Source organism: Canis aureus, chromosome 23 (assembly GCF_053574225.1).
Source record: "Canis aureus isolate CA01 chromosome 23, VMU_Caureus_v.1.0, whole genome shotgun sequence".
Taxonomy (NCBI): Eukaryota; Metazoa; Chordata; class Mammalia; order Carnivora; family Canidae; genus Canis; species Canis aureus.
Genome location: NC_135633.1, coordinates 27,248,954 through 27,265,994, shown reverse-complemented (window position 1 = coordinate 27,265,994; position 17,041 = coordinate 27,248,954). Strand labels below are relative to the sequence as shown.

At 39.9% G+C, this 17,041-nt stretch overlaps 1 protein-coding gene, 1 long non-coding RNA gene, 1 other non-coding gene and 1 pseudogene across 6 annotated transcripts in view; 2 read left to right on the top strand and 2 right to left on the bottom strand.

Moving 5' to 3' along the window:
• Positions 1 to 1,798: 1,798 nt before the first annotated feature.
• Positions 1,799 to 13,992, top strand: LOC144294890 (uncharacterized). The gene is made up of 4 exons (XR_013362262.1): positions 1,799 to 2,915; positions 11,251 to 11,422; positions 11,810 to 12,234; positions 13,455 to 13,992. It is a non-coding gene; the product is annotated as an uncharacterized LOC144294890 (long non-coding RNA).
• Positions 2,433 to 17,041, bottom strand: part of PAAF1 (proteasomal ATPase associated factor 1) — a 41,804-nt gene continuing 27,195 nt past the window's right edge. For 3 of the 4 annotated variants that reach the window (XM_077866978.1, XM_077866977.1, XM_077866980.1), the window contains 5 exons: positions 13,569 to 13,660; positions 11,844 to 11,959; positions 9,790 to 9,872; positions 6,285 to 6,367; positions 2,433 to 2,856 (listed from right to left, as the gene is read on the bottom strand). In XM_077866978.1, coding sequence (XP_077723104.1) covers positions 2,779 to 2,856; positions 6,285 to 6,367; positions 9,790 to 9,872; positions 11,844 to 11,959; positions 13,569 to 13,660 — 452 coding nt within the window. In that variant the 3' untranslated portion in view covers positions 2,433 to 2,778. Of the gene's footprint in view, positions 2,857 to 6,284; positions 6,368 to 9,789; positions 9,873 to 11,595; positions 11,705 to 11,843; positions 11,960 to 13,568; positions 13,661 to 17,041 lie in introns of those variants that run through there. The other variant, XM_077866979.1, reaches the window with a different exon arrangement.
• LOC144294881 (tetraspanin-3 pseudogene) lies at positions 2,909 to 5,340 on the top strand (annotated as a pseudogene).
• Positions 10,573 to 10,645, bottom strand: TRNAK-CUU (transfer RNA lysine (anticodon CUU)). Its single transcript has one exon. It is a non-coding gene; the product is annotated as a tRNA-Lys (tRNA).

The window sequence follows — 17,041 nt, the reverse complement described above, 5'->3', positions numbered from 1 at the left end:
AAGTGGGAGAGAAGGGAAAGTTCTAGAGTAGAAAAGCCAATTATAAATATAAAAAGAATGATGGAATTATAAAATCACCATTTGACAGAGTAGTAATAACTGACTCAGATAGAAATTATCAACAAATGCTGACACTACATGATGCAAGTTTAATGAGGAACAGGATATTTATATAGTCTCAAACTAGCTCTCCACAAAATACTAACTTTGCCATGGAGAAACCTGGTGGACACCATTTAATTAACATCACCTGATTATAATAAAAAAAGAGAAACCAAGGGTTGGCAAGGACATGGAGAAATCAGAACCCTTACGCACTGCTGCTGAGAACATAAAATGGTGTAGCCATTTGGAAAACCGGACAGTCTCTAAATGTTAAATATAGTTATCATATCCTTGCAACTTTTCTCAAGTGTAAAATTATTTCAAAGTGAGAAACAAATTAGGAACAAAAATATAAAATATATCCACAAAGAGACGCGTTCAACCTTTACTCTGCAAGGCTATTGTGAGGACTGTGCCTGGCACCGGGTGTATGCTCACTAGCGGATGCCACCACCAGCTTTCCAGATCTGAGAAATAGAGGCACTTCTCACAAGAAGTCACAAGGGGGCATCTGAAAGCCAAGAAACAAAGTCTAGCTTGCCTGGGCCTTTACAGTAGCAGATATAGGTTGTCCGCCATTCCTTATCCAGAATGCACTCCTCAACCCAAAAGGAAAAAAACACTTTGTCTGCTAACACTAGGGATAGTCTGTTCACAGTAGACAAGGCTTTGCGGCACCCGAGAGCTACCTCTGTCCTTCCATTTGGATCTGGATTTCAGAGTAGCTATCAAGAGTCAATGCATCCATTACAATCAGGATATAAACTCTGGAGACCTTATGAAAAAGGGCTTATGGATGTGATGGCAGTGGAGAAGAATGAGTCCTGGAATCGGAACTCACAGACATACCTGCTGTGTGAACTCAGCCATATCCTCCTTCATCCTGTCTTCTTCATCTGACTTCTTAGAGGCCCCCCCCAGACCTCCTCGGATCCAATATTTCTGAGCTCTGGAATATGTCCCTTTGGGTCTACCTGACCTTATCACAAATCACTCCTAAAACGGAACTGTTCTAGTCCCAGAGGTCTCGTGACCATGTGGGGTAGTGGAAGGAGCACAGTCTTGGAGACAGACTAAGCAAGGTCCAAAACAAAGGTCTGGTACTTAATTTCTCAAGCCTCAGTTTCCTTATCTATAAAACAAAATAATGCCATTTCCTTTTTAAGAGTGTTTGGATTAAATATATAAATATAGTCCCTAAAATAGTGTAGATACCCAGTAATATTCAATGAATACTTTATTTTCACAATTTAGGCATATACAACAGGTAGAAAAAAATGGATTTAAAGTTAAGATAAACTATATTCAAGTTCTTGCTCCCTATGACCCTTAGCAAATCAATTTATTTGAGTCTCACTACCTGCTTGTCATAGTGAAGTTATAAACATTACCTGAGAACATACCTACGAACGCTCAGAACCATACTGTTCCCCCAGCCAGAAACTGGCTTCTTCCCTTAAATAAACCCAGACGTTAGCCTACATTGCTCAGCTCAAGTGTTATATCCTCCAAGAAACCTTTTCTCTAGTAATCTCTAAAATGTAAAATGTAAAACTCTGGGAAGTCTTAAAAAGAATGATGAAGGTCTAAATGTACTAAGAAAGAACTCTAAGATTCTAAGTGAAAATAAAACACAAAATACATACATTATGACTCCATTTTTATATTTAAGGGGAAAAAGAGGTGACCATGTTACAAACCCTTGTTTAAAACTCTTCTGTAGTAGGTTTCTTGCCAACCAAATGCAACTCAAGCTCCTTACCGGGCACTCAAGCCCCTTCACTATTTGGCCAGCCTCTCCAGGCTCATTGTCTATAGACTAGCCTCACTATCCTATGAATGCTGGGTTCCAGCTATGATTAAAGTGCCCTTTGCTATCTCTTCCTCTAGGTCTCAAACTTTAGCAGGCATCAGGATCACCTGGTTGGCTCTGCCCACAGAATTTCTGATTTAGGGCTGAGATGGGGCCTAGGAATTTCTATTTCTAACAAGTTCTCAGGTGATACTGATATGGCTGTTCCAGGGACCACACTCAGCCACTGCCTTTACGAAGCTAGGATTTAACGTTATCACCTGTACAAGGACTGATGAATCATATCAGTTTGCCTAGGACTAAAAGTCCCATGTAGCAGAAAACCCCTCAGTCCTTGGTTTTCCTACCTGTATAAGAATCTTTCCCAGGTTCCTGCTGAAGGGGTATTTGGTGCTAGTAAGTAGTGTTTCTCCATGGCCAGGCCAACAGGAAATACCTGAGAAAGGAGTTCCATCATCTTGAATGACTTTGCTGGAGTAAGAATATTTAACAAAGTTTTTCAAATTCAGACTCCTTACAATACATTCTCTTTATTTCCATCAGAGAACAAGCTTTAGTCCTCTAGTCCTTGTAAACATTTAACATAATGGTATGAGATCAAACTGTAAGGATCCATATCCTTGCCCTGTGTTCTTGGGGTAAGTTTATACAGGGAACACGTTAGCTTCTTACTCAGTTCACAGTAGGTCTTGTCATGGAATGATACTTCCGCATGGGCCAATGCAGCTGCTTTTCTGTGACTTCCAAGGGGTGCCCAAAACAATAAAGGGCCATGATCCTTGAGAAGGACTGATGACTATTTTGCTTTTTGTTGATTAGGGTCAATCTTTTTCATTAACTATGAATCCTTTCCCAAGGGGTCAGAGGTCAGAGAGCTGATAGCGTCGCACGAGACCATCCCGACAGCATGTGTAGATCTGCTTCTCCCATGTGGCTACCTGGAACACAAAAGTTCACAGCTCAAAGGAAGCCTGAGAGTCTTCCATTTCAAAAAGAGGTGTGTTATTTATCCCCATTAGTACAAGTGAGTCTAAGAAGCTCTACTGACTCCAAAGACAAGAGAAGAATTATATCCATGATAGTATTTTAAAAAATAGCTGGCTAGGATCTGGGACTACAGAACAGATATTAGCCAAGCAGAGAGCAAACTCATTAGTGTGGTGCATAGTTGAGAGCAGAGGGTCTGTACCTGGGAAAGGAGATAACCTATAGATGGGCCAGGATATTCCTGAATCTTGTATAATTATATTCAAAGAAGTTCTCAATATGTGCTTGTCTGAGGAGGATTTCAGCAGCTGCTGTGTGGAGGAGCAAGGCACTTGCTGGAGCTATGCAATGGCACCAGGGGCTGAGGTAAGCGTCACTCAGGCTATGCAGCTCCCAGTGGGGAGGCTCCACTGCCACTGCCACCTTGCTTGGTGAGTGCATGGTGCCAGTAGGCTGCCAGCACCATGGACATAGGCCATTACAGCATCACCTCCTCCAAGACTTCCGGAGTTTCTCAACCTCATCTTTGGGGTCGGGAGGCATTCTGGCATTTAGGCTATGTGGGAGCCCATGTCTTCATCATTTATGGTGACTATGACCACTTCTTTGAAGATGTGTACCTTCTCATTCCTGCAATAATGATCATAGCTGTGGACCCCTGTTCATTTTTTGGCCCATTGTTTACTGTGCCACAATCTGGGAAAGCTGCTGTAGACTTGCCACATTTGTCATCATCCTACTCTTGGTTTTTGTCACAGAAGCTGTTGTAATGGTTTTGGGATACGTCTGCAGAGCAAAGGTGGAAAAGTGAGGTAGATCGCAGCATTTAGAAAGTGTGTAAGACCTATAGTGGAACCAACCCTACAACAGAACCAACTAGTCAGACTGGAAAAACAGGGACTGGTTCAAAGAAACCAAAAACCACAGTGTCCCTCTCAGCTACAGCAGAGAAACAGCCAGCAGCTATAATGGTAGGTTGGCCCACTCCTCTGACCTTCATACTGAGAGATGTGATGTTCTAGGTGTGAAAAAGCTATAAAAAATCATGGTGCACGTTATCTGGGCAGTACTGGCATCTGCAGCTCTTTAGCTGCTAGACATGCTGTGTGCATGCTTCATATTATGCAGGAGTAGAGATCCTGCTTATGAGCTCCTCACCACTGCTGGAACCTCTGCACCACAGAAAATGCAAGTATGAATTTTTAGTCTTGTTCTGATTTGGAAGGTGAATCAAGCAGGTCCTCTTTGGTAGTTAAAAAGATTTAGCTAAAACCACATGTTACACAGGTATTGGACAGAGCAGCTTAACTCTTCAGGTGCCCACCTATGGCTTTCTTTTCCTGTCTTGACTCGCCATGTCCTTAAGTTTTTAAGTATGACAGTGAATATTCTCATTTCAGAACCATTTGTGAGTTGCATAGTGTGGGAGAATGAGAGGAGGATCTGGGCCCCCCTTCTTTTTACCTCCATGTAGTAATAGGACTGCTGCTAAAGTATCACTGGGTCTTTCCGTCTTTTTCACAAAGGAGAACTTTTGGCCAAGGGATTTGGGGACAGAGGAAGGAAGTCAGCTAAGATTAAAGTTAATACCAGATGGTGCCCTTTATCAGTGTCCGTTTAAAAAACATATATTGTAGTTCACTAAAATAGCATAGTATAAAATGACCAAAATAGATTTTAGAATCATACAGTATATTTTGGTTCATCTTCAAAATCAGACTGATCTGGGGTGCCTGGGTGGCTCAGTCACTGGTTAAGTGTCTCCCTTCAGCTCAGGTCATAATCTCAGGGTCCTGGGATTGAGCCCCACGTCGTTGGAGCTCCCTGCTCAGTGGGGAGCCTGGTTCTATCTCTCCCTCTGCTTCTGTCTCTCCCTCTGCTCCTCCCCCTGTTGTGCTCTCTCACACTCTCTCAAAAAAACAAACAAAAAAAACAAATCAGACTGATCTTTGAAACTAGAGGTTTTTAATCAAAACTGACTTTATAGGAGCATAATATGTGCAATACTGTTTTTAAAAAAATTTGTGGGGTATCCCTGGGTGGCTCAGTAGTTTAGCGTTTGCCTTTGGCCCAGGGCGTGATCCTGGAGTCCCAAGATGGGAGTCCCACAGCGGGCTCCCTGCATGGAGCCTGCTTCTCTTTCTGCCTGTATCTCTGCTTCTCTCTCTCTCTCTCTCTCTCTCTGTCTTTCATGAACAAATAAATAAAAAATCTTTAAAAAAATATATAATTTGTGTATATTGTTGTATGATTGAGCCCACTCATCATAAATCTAAACTCATTAGGATTAATGTACCCATGCAGACTAGCAAAATAATATGTAGGTGAGATCTCAGTTGTTAATAAAGTCTGTATCATCCCTCAAAAAAAAAAAAAAAAAGGAAAAGACTCTAAGATTAAGAATCATTAATTTAGTGGAAATAGCATGAATTCTAGAGGTAGATTAATCTCAGGTTTGCAAATGTGTAGCTACATGACCTAGGGCAACTTTCTCAACCACTTTGGATCCCAGTTTCCTCACCTATAAAATGAAAATGGTATGCTAATTCCCAACACAGAACTATGCAGAAATTTTAAAAAACGAAGTAGATCTATATATGCATTTATCTGAAAAGAGCCCTAGATGTTAATTTAAAAAAGTCATAGAACAATACATATAGAATGATCTCAGTTATGAACAGAATAAAGATAAAACTGTATTATTTACATAAATACATAAACATAATGATGTAAGTGCAAATTCTCCAAAAACAGCCTCGAAAGATACTGCTGAACTGTTAATGCTAGACACTTCTGCAAAGAAGAGCAGAACTAAAAAAGTCTTAAAGGGGTCTTCAAAGTCTTTAAAATTTTCTACTGGTTGAATTTTTTAGGTATATATTAACTGTATAACGTTTTAAAAATTATAAAAACAATAGAAATAATAATACCTATAACTTAAGAATAGTTAACAACAATGAAACTAGATGATACATGTAAAACATCCAGCACAATGTCTGGTCAATAAATATTATTTCCCCTTTTGTTTTTCTTTTCACTCTAATCAAATAATATAATCAGTCTTGAACTTTAAATAATAATAATGATGATGATGATAGTTAATATTTAAAGACGATTTAAAATTTACAACTATTTTCATATACATTATCTCATTAACACTTTCAATATACAGAATTGACAGACCAGGGAGATGAACTGATTTTTCAAGTTTCTAGAGCTAAGAAGTGGTGAAATCACTTCTGATTCAAAATTCTCACTTCCTTTTATCTCATCCATAAATATTTTATCATCTTGAATGCCCACAAAGTAGCTGGATTCAGTTCTCTCAAAAGCCCTTGATCCCAGGTGAGAATCACCCAGGCTCCTCACAGGCCTGTACCTTGTACACAGGATCAGAGTCAGCCCCAGTGAGCTCAATGAGATAGTCTAGGTCTTGCTGGACAATGAAGCAGCTTCCATCACCTAAAAGGCAAAAAGTAACATTTAGATAACTGAAGAGAAAGCTGCATGTAAAGGAGGTTTTAAAAAAATCAATATTTTAGTTTATTTCTGTACATCACTAGCCTAAAGAAGATCATCCCAAGACCCAGAATGGCAAACAAGTCTCATTATGTGGGTCAAATATGAGGACTTACACTGCCTGCCTAGAATGCTGGGCGAGGGGATGCCTGGGTATCTCAGCACCTGAGCATCTGCCTTTGGCTCAGGGCGTGATCCCGGACCCAGGGATGGAGTCCCATATTGGGATCCCTGAAAGAAGCCTGCTTCCTCCCTCTTTCTATGTCTCTGCTTTTCTCTCTGTGTCCCTCATGAATAAATAAGTAAAATCTTTATTTTATTATTTTTTTAAAGATTTATTTATTTATTCAGAGAGAGAGAGAAAAAGGCAGAGACACAGGCAGAGGGAGAAGCAGGCTCCATGCAGGAAGCCCGATGTGGGACTCGATCCTGGGTCTCCAGGATCACACCCTAGGCTGCAGGAGGCGCCAAACCACTGCGCCACCGGGGCTGCCCAGTAAAATCTTTAAAAACAATCAAACAAACAAACAAACAAAACAACTAGAATGCTGGGCTAGAGGATTTGAAGGACAACTTCAAGCTCAGTGGGAAGAAGGGCTCTTTGATTAGCAATACCTGCCAAGGGCACAGAGCAAGCAACGACAGGTTTATATATCTGACTGCAAATTGACTGTGGACAATGATTTTTAACCGAGAAGTATCTGTGTAAATGTTTCAATGTGCTCCCAAATTATTCTTCAATCTATAAATTTGACCAGGTACAGTAGGCAAAGGAGCAAAGCTGTTATACCAAGAAAATAAAAGTATCTCTAATCTCTAAATTTTGTTTCCTCAAAAGAACATGGACAACTGAGACTTGGGGTGATCTATAAACTGCTGAATTAGGTAATTTTTTGTTATTGTTTTACTTAATATAAAAATAGTATATGCTAATTGAAGAAAGCTTTAAAAACAAAGAAACAGAAGTAAAAAAAAATTAATTACTCAACCTACCACTCAAAGATAACTACTGTTAACATTTTTATGTATTTTTCCAATCTTCTTTGTGCAAATTTTTATTTTACATGGTTGAGAGCACACTGCATAAAAGAGTATCTTTATGGGACGCCTGGGTGGCTCAGCAGTTGAGCATCTGCCTTTGGCTCAGGGCATAGTCCCGGGATCTAGGATCGAGTCCCATGTCGGGCTCCTTGCATGGAGCCTGCTTCTCCCTCTGCCTGTGTCTCTGCCTCTCTCTCTCTCTCTCATGAATAAATAAATAAAATCTTAGAAAAAAAAAAGAGTATCTTTATGCATAAACATTTTCTGTATCAATATTGTGGCTTTGTAAAGAATCCAGGAAAAACTTTTAATTAATCTTTTCAAGTTTTTTAAAATTTGAAACTGCTGTCCAAAACAACTGTTTTTTTTTTTTTTTTTTAAGATTTTATTTATTTATTCATGAGAGACACAGGGAGAGAGGCAGAGACATAGGCAGAGGGAGAAGCAGGCTCCTCACAGGGAGCCCAATGCAGGACTCGATCCCAGGACTCCAGGATCACACCCTGAGCCAAAGGCAGATAGGTGCTCAACCGCTGAACCACCCAGGTGCCCCAGATTTATTAATTTATTCATGAGACACAGAGAGAGAGAGAGAGAGAGGCAGAGACACAGAGGGAGAAGACCTGAGCCGAAGGCAGGTGCCCAACCGCTGAGCCACCCAGGCGTCCCTTTATTTAAAATTAAAACGTTATTTTATTAAGTAATCTCTACACCCAACATGGGGGTCAAACTCACAGCCCAAGATCAAGAGTTGCACACTCTACCAACAGAGCCAGCTACGCACCCCAAAAATCTTTTCATTAAAGAATTATTACTTTTTAGAGATATTTATATAAATATTGACAAGTAAAATAATACAATGTCTGTGATATGTTTCAAAATATTACAATGGTGGGGATTGTAAGGGAATGTGTAAAACAAATTAGCCACAAATTGGTAACAGTTAAAGCTAGATAATAAGTATATCAGGTTCATTATGTTATTCTCTCCACCTTTTTATCAATCTTTGACAATCTCCATAATAAAAAGTTTTAAAATTGTTTAATCTGGCAATTTCAATCTCCTCTCTAGTCAATCAAAGAGTTCCAAAGGACCTCAAAGGTGATCTATATTCAACTTCTAAACTAGTACGGAATTCCCTTCGTAACACCTTGCAGAGTAGCCAACCAGCCTAATGCTTGTCCATCCCCAGAGGTAGTGGTACTCTTCACAATGTCAGCTTCTCTCTTACAAAACAGAACATTTTCCTCATATTCAACTGAAATATGGCACCTGGTAACTTTGTTTTATTGCTCTTAGTTTCATCCTCTGAAAACAGAGTTATGACAAATAAAGCACAGTCCCTACTCTCAAGGATCCTGGACTAGAGGGAGACATAGACAATCACAGTGTAGGTGATAAACACTATCTTTTTTTTTTTTAAGATTTTATTTATTAATGAGAGATCCAGAGAGAGAGAGAGGCAGAGACACAGGCAGAGGGAGAAGCAGGCTTCATGCAAGGAGCCCAACGCGGGACTCAATCCCGGGACTCCAGGATCACGCCCTGGGCCAAAGGCAGGTGCTAAACCACTGAGCCACCCAGGGATCCCCGGTGATAAACACTATTGATAAATACAATATGCCAAAGAATTGTGGAGGACCATGCCTGTAGCCCCATCATAGATCATGTATTTAAACCTCTGTTTACTTATTTTTTATATAAATATAGAGAGGGTTATGAGTGGGGAAGTGGGGGTAGGATAGAGGGGGACAGAGGAAGAGGGACAGAGAATCATTAATTTTTTTTAAGGGAGGGGCAGACAGGGGGAGAAAGAATCCAAGCAGGCTCCAAGTTTGGATCCAACATGAGGCTCCTTCTCGTAACTTCAAGATCGTGACCCTGAGCCAAAATCAAGAGTCAGACATTCAACCACCTGAGCCACCCAGGCATCCCATGAGATAGAATCTTAAGCAGGCTCTACACAGCATGGAGCCTGATCCAGGGCTCAATCTCACAACCCTGAGATCATAACCTGAGTGGAAATTAAGAGTTAGATGCTTAATGGACTAAGCCACCCAGGCACCCCTAAATCTAAGTTTAAATGAACTACAAGGGGCAGCCTGGGTGGCTCAGCGGTTTAGCGCCGCCTTTAGCCTAGGGCATGACTCTGGAGACCCGGGATCGAGTTCTGCATCGGGCTTCCTGCTAGGAGCCTACTTCTCCCTCTGCCTATGTCTCTGCCTCTTTCCCTTTGTGTCTCTCATGAATAAATAAATAAAATCTTAAAAAAAAAAAAAATGAACTACAGGAAGCCATCTCTCTCAAGTGGCCCCTGGGCCCACCTTGGCTAGCAACGAATCCATCTCTGAAACTCAGCAGGGACAGAACTGGTGCTCCTGATCTGTGGATGACTTGTACTGGAGTCCTAGAATCAAAGAAAAAGGGGAAATTTCCCTTTTTTACTTCAAAAGCAAAATGTTAAGAGTATATTCAATATATAGTACTAGCCATAGAAAAGCAAACAGGACAACTGTGGATAGAGATTAAACATTCATAAAGTTTCTTTCCTGGCAAGATCCTTAAACAGTAGATCAAGGTGATCCACTCAAAATCACCTTGGAGTGAATTTAAACATGTCTCTAACTAAACAGGTCATTGAGTTGAATGAATTAAGTCACCACCAATAACTCCAGTTTTTAGGAGAGGCCTGACAAGAGTTTAAGATAACAATGTTAACAATATGTTAGTTGTTTTGCTCGTAGACAAAATTAAGACAGTTGTGAGAATAAAATTAAAAAAAAAAAAAAGACAGTTGTGAGATATTAAAAGTGTCAGAACTTTTTTTAAGATGAAAAAGAAAGGTAGGGGATCCCTGGGTGGCGCAGTGGTTTGGCGCCTGCCTTTGGCCCAGGGCGTGATCCTGGAGACCAGGGATCGAATCCCACGTCAGGCTCCGGGTGCATGGAGCCTGCTTCTCCCTCTGCCTGTGTCTCTGCCTCTCTCTCTCTCTCTATGACTATCATAAATAAATAATTAAAAAAAAAAAAAAAAAGAAAGGTGAGAATCAATTTAATATGTATGTAAAGCTGATTTTCTTTTTTCTTTTAAATCTTAAGTAGTCTCTACACCCAATGTGGGGCTTGAACTCACGACCCTGAGATCAAGAGTCTCATGCTCTACCAACTGAGCCAGCCAGGCACCCCTGTAAGGCTGATTTTCTAATAGTGATCCGAGATTCCCTATCTTCACAGAGAAAAAAACAAGTAGAGAAGTAAAGTAATTCAAATTATGGAAGAAAAGATATAAGCTAGTCACCTTTCATTGGAATTTCTTTACTGCTCTTGGAATAAAGACCAAATTCCTTTGGATGGTACACAAGTTCTTTCAAACAAACTCCTGCTTTCCTGTCTGGCATTACTTCTCACTGCTACCCTGTCTGCAGGGTACATATTTGTCATATTAAACATATTAAACTACTCAACTAAACATATTAAACTACGACTACCTGAAAGTGTCGTACTTCCAAATGTCTTCACGTATCTCTCTCTGTATGCTATTCTACCTATGTCAGACCCCTCTCTTCTTTACTTAGTAACTTCCTACTGGACAAGATCCAATTAAAGCTTCATTTTCCTTGGAGAAGCAGTCCCACCGTCTTTCTCTTTCTCAGTGCTTTTTCAAATTCCTGTGTGGAGCCCACTGATCACACACTGCATCACAAACGTCTTTTACTTGCCTGTCTCTACTGTTAGACTCCAAGTGCCTCAAAGGCAGAGTCTGTATCTTTTATTTCTGTTTTTCAGTGCCCTGCACAATGTCTGGTGACCACAAAGGCCATTCAATAAATGTCAGCTGAACAAAGGACGGAAATGGAAGGAGGAAAGGACAGAAATGGAGAAACCATTAAATCCTGGGATGCAGAGGCTGTGTGATTCTCTCTGGGTACTTTTAAGACCTGAATAAGGCCTGTTTCAGGTAGGTTATGATCAAAGCCAAACAAAAAAACACAGCTGGCTTACTTGAACTAAAAATGATCAATCTTAGACCAACCCAGATTTAGTAACACTGAGAAAATTACTGAGCTCCTTAAAATTAAAAGTTCTATACAACCATTTTAAGTGAAATGTTAGTTCATTATTTAAGCGTAGATTCCAAAGTCAGCACTACAATAGGACAATCATGAGAGCATGAATCAAATTACCTTTTAATATGATTCCAGGAATAATAAGAGCAATCAGACAACTCACACTGGAAAACCTTTATGAATGGAAAAATATACCTTGATTCAACAGTCACCTAAATGCTACGCTATGCTAAATCTGTTTAAATCTGTTAAAGCTAATAAAAATTTCCACTCTGCAGAAGACCTGCATCATGCAAATGAATGGTGACTCACCTTGGACTCCTCACATCCAGCTGATAAATGTTTCCATCCTGTGTCCCAGCCAATAGCAAGAAGCCAGAGAGAAAAGTGCAGCAGTTGAAGGCATCTGAGCCAACAAAGAGGAACACCTGAAAACAAGCAGAAGCCAAAAGTGCTGCTTAAAGATTAATTTGTTTTCAGGAATAAATAGGCACCAAAAAAAAAAAAAAAGAAAGAAAAAAAGAAAAGTTTCCCATTTTTTTAAAATATTTTTTTCCTTTATTTATTTATGATAGTCACAGAGAGAGAGAGAGAGAGAGAGAGAGAGGCAGAGACACAGGTAGAGGGAGAAGCAGGCTCCATGCACCGGGAGCCCGATGCGGGATTCGATGCCGGGTCTCCAGGATCGCGCCCTGGGCCAAAGGTAGGCACCAAACCACTGCGCCACCCGGGGATCCCCAAAGTTTCCCATTTTTAGAGACATTTTATTTCTTCTCCCTTTAAGCACCGTGAATCTAAACAAAATATTCAGCAATGACTGAGGAGGAACCCCTCCCAGGATTTAGGGAATCTAAGGCTTGCCCAGGACTTCAGCAGTGTAAGTACTACCATACATGGAGGCAGCAGTTTTCAGACTATTAACCTCTCAACACAACGACTCATAGGACTTTCAGTCCACAATATCTTTCTCCTCCCCCCTCTCATTACAACTCTCCATTTGAGAAGCACTTGGGATTCACACATTGAAATTTTGCTTCATTTCACTTCTAACAACCTTTTGAAGGGAGATACTACGTAGGAAAAGAAACAAGCTTAAAGCGGCAATTTAAAGAATTACAATTCTCCCCAAGTGCCTGAAAAAAAAGGAGTTATCAGATTTTTATTTGTTCTCTACTGTTGGCTCAATCTGATCATTTCTCCCTCAAATATTCTAAAAAGGAAAGAAAAGAACCAAACTCAGCCAAATGAACAAAACCTGTGATTTCCCTTTGGAAGGTAAAGCAGTGCAGAGTACAGAGATGAAAGAATCAAAAAGAGTGATGTTCCTGGAACCTCATTTCTGAAAATGGAAACATCACTAGAACAATGAAGTAACTAGGAGAAATGAAAATACAAAACCTGTGGCCAAACCAAACCATTAAAGTTGTCTTGCTGAGGTTGATAGGAGCTGAAAAGAAATTTTAAAACTCAAATCCCAGGGAACTCAGGACTTAATGATGAGCACAGTCTGCCCAGCAAAACTTCAGAGGCTAAAGGAAGAAAATTCAACTAATTCTTCCATAAAAGACATCTGGTCATTAATTGATCAAGACCCCTGAATTCATGAGTCCTTTATTCAGAATTTCTTCACATTACCTTGAATATGGAAGGGAATCTACATAACCTCATCATTTTCTATATAGCACACTAAGGCCCAGAGAGAAAGTGATTTAACGAAGGTCACAAAGCAGTATTTAAACCTCATCACATAACCCTACGAGGTACTACTATGCCCAGTTTAGTGATGAGGAAACTGAGGCTCTGAATGGTTAAGTAACCTCTTAAATGTCACAGCTATCATGGAAGAGCTAGAATATAAATGTTGCCCTTACTCCAAATCCCATGCTCTTAATCATTACATTTTACTGGCCCTTATTCCTACAGCTTTCTCAAAAAGTGAACACAGGGAGCAAGTAGAAACATTTCCAAAACTGCTTTCCAAAAATCAGAGTGACCCAGGATGCCCCAGAGCTCAACAGTCTTGGAGGAACCACTTGCCGGCTGCCTGCTCTGCAGTCCCAAGCACTGAAGTTTCTTATCTTCCCGTGCCAACAGCAGCATTTTTGACTCTGTTCCAATCTCCCGTTCACCTGCATGACAGATAAGCCATGTCAACAGTGGGCTAGGCTGATCAGCTGGCAGTACCAGAAAGCACAGATACTGATGACAGTTTATTGAATTACTGTTAGTGATTAACTTACTAACTTAAAAAAGCATTTATTATATTCTATTTCTTGACTGTTGGTATTATTTATATAACTGTACATGTTTGTCAAAACTCACAGAACTGATATTTTAAAAAGGTGACTTTTGGGGCACCTGGCTGGTTCACTCAGTAGTGCATGCAATTCTTGTTCTCAGGGTTGTAGGTTTAAGCCCCATGTTGGGGGTAAGAGGTTACTTAATAAATAAGTTAAAAGTTTTTTTTTAGATTTTATTTATTAGAGAGAGAAAGAGAGCATGCTCAGGAAGGGGCAGAGGGAGTGGGAGAAAGAATCTGAAGTGGACTCCACACTGAGCACAGAGCTCAACATGGGGCTCAATCCCACAACCACAAGATCATGAGCTGAGCCAAAACCAGGAGTCAGATGGTCAGCCAACCGACCACCCAGACACCCCAAAAAAGCTAATTTTAAAAAAATAAAATAAACTTTTACTACATATAAAGTATATGTCAATAAACCCAACTTAAAAATATTAAGTCCTTTGCAATGTGACATGATACCATGTTAGGAGCAGGGGTACAATGCTGAACAAAACAGTCTCTGCCTTCAAGGCTCTTATGGTCTGGAGTAAACGAAATTTATTCATTCACTAAAGAAATCTTTAATGAAAGTCTACTATGTATTGGACACTATTCTAGGTGCTAAGGAAATAGTAATATACAAAAAAAAAAGTCCTTACTCTCAAGAACTCTAGTGGAAATAGTTAATAGTGGAATTGATAAATAAACAAATAGGATATTTTCAGACAGTGATGAGTTCCACTAAGGAAGGTAATTTTAAAGTTATTTATCTATTTTTATTTAATATTTTATTTATTTATTTAAGAGAAAGAGAGAGCACAAGCATGGACGGGGAGAAGGAAAAGGAGGCTCCCCACCAGTGGGCTCAATCCCAGGACCCAGGATCATGACCTGCACCAAAGGCAGATGCTTAATCAACTCAGCCATCCAGGTACCCTGGTGATTTTAAATTTAAACTTCACCTATCAAAAAACTCCACGGAGGGGAACCTGGGATGTGTAGTCAGTTAAGTATCTGACTCTTGCTTTCAGCTCAGGTAGTGATCTCAGGGTCATGAGATCGAGCCCTGTGTCGGGCTCTGCACTCAGTGAGGAGTCCACTTAAGACTCTCCTTTTGCCCCCTCCTCATCATCCTGGTCTCTCTAAAATGAATAAATAAATCTTTTAAAAAACTCCATGGAGGCCACTTTTCAACTGAGACCTGAATGGTAACCAGAAACCAGTCTTACAAAAAGCTTTGGGAAGTATGGGCACTATGACATGAAGCTGGAAAAGACTGGAGAGGACAGAAAGTGTTAAGGGTTTGTGATAAGCCAAGTGAAGGGGACAGGATTTTAATATATATATAAAAAGAGGTCACTGGAGGACAGTAGGGACAAAGAAGAGCAACATGATTTGATTTTTTTTTTTTTAATGATCACAATGGTTGCTTTGAGAATGGATTATAAGAGACTAGTACAGGCAACAGCTGATGCCAGACCAGACCAGGATACTGACAGGAGGAAAGAACAGGGTAGGTGGAGAAATCAGAAACACTATAAAGGTAGAGATGACAGATTTTGCTGATGGAGGATGTGAGGAAAGGTGGGGTGGATGGTGTATGATCAGGCTTTGAGCTTGAGCAAATAGGTAGATGGTGGTGCCATTTACTGAGATGGGGCAAACAGATTTGGGGTGGGGAGGGAAATCAAACACTCCATGCAAGACAAGATTAGTTTGAGTGTCTATCAGACACCTAAAGAGTCTGAAACTCAGGAGAGAGGTTTTTATATTACAGACATTTTTAACTGAAATTACCAGTTTAAATACAGTATTTACAGTCATGGAACTGATGAAATTACCTTGTAGCCAGAACTGAGTGTCCTCCAATAATTAAAGTAAGAATAAAGGAAATTTATAAAAGGAGACCAAGAAGCAGCAGCCAGTGAGATTGGAAGAAAGAAGCCTAGAAAGAAAAGTGTCCCAAGGAGAGGAGTTTACCATGTTATATTCTGTTGGGAATTCAGAGATAAGCACAGAGATGTAACAGTAGATCAGGCAACACAGAGTCACAAGGGACCTTGACGAGAGCTACTGCGGTTAAGCCACAGGAGCTCCAACTACCCTAGAATGGATTGAAGAGTAAGCGGGAAATGAGGAAATAAAGCAAACAAGAATATTTTCATTTAACTTACTTTAAATCAACAAATTTTTAAAAACTTGACCTTGTTTTAAGTAACATTTGTGGGATATCTTACGTTTGAAGTAAAATGTGTATGTATTAAATATATACCTATTAAAAATGTGTACTGCCTGACATGATCTTATCACTAATTGCACATGTAGCACATTTTGGGAAAATGACTCTTCCTATTAATTCCAAAGAGAGATGTTCAGGGAACATCTGGTGGTCAGTAATAGTTTTAGTTCTTGGATCACAGGCATCTGCATGGGAAGTTTAAGGTAGGGGGAGAGTACCTACAGTTTTGTCAAAAGTGAAGGGCAAAATTAACCCAAATCAGTTGAAAACATATGTCCACACAAAAGCCTACACATAGATATTTACAGCAGCTTTGTTTATTCATAATCGCCAAAACTTGGAAGCAACTAAGATGTCCTTCCATAGGTGAACAGATAAATAAAATGAGGTTATATCCAGACAATGGAATACTATTCAGTGCAAAAAGTATTAAGGAGGAACCTTAAATGCTTATTACTAAGTGAAAAAAATGAACCTGAAAAGACTACATAGTTTATGATTCCAAATGTGACATTCTGGAAAAGGCAAAATCATAGACACAGTAAAAATATCAGTGGTTGCCAAAAGTTAAAAGGAGAGGAAAAGGGTTATAGGAGAGGAAAGGATGAATTGGTGGAGCACAAAGGATTTTTCAGGCAGGGAATCTTCTGTGTAATGCGATAATCGATTCATGTCATTATACATTTGTCCAAATCCATAGAATGTACAACACCAAGAAATGAACCCTGATGTAAACTATGTGAGTGATAATGATATGTCAACAAAGGTTTATCAATTGTAACAAATATACCACTCTGGTGAGGGATGTTGATAAACTGATAATTGAGGAGGCTGTCTGGGGCAGAGGGTATACAAAAACTGTACTTTCTCTTTTTTCAAAATTTTAGATTACTTATTTGAGAGAGAGAGTGAACGAGTGAGCATGTGCAAGCATGAGCAAGCGGAGAGCAGAGGGAGGAAAGAGAGAACCCTTAAGCAGATTCTACA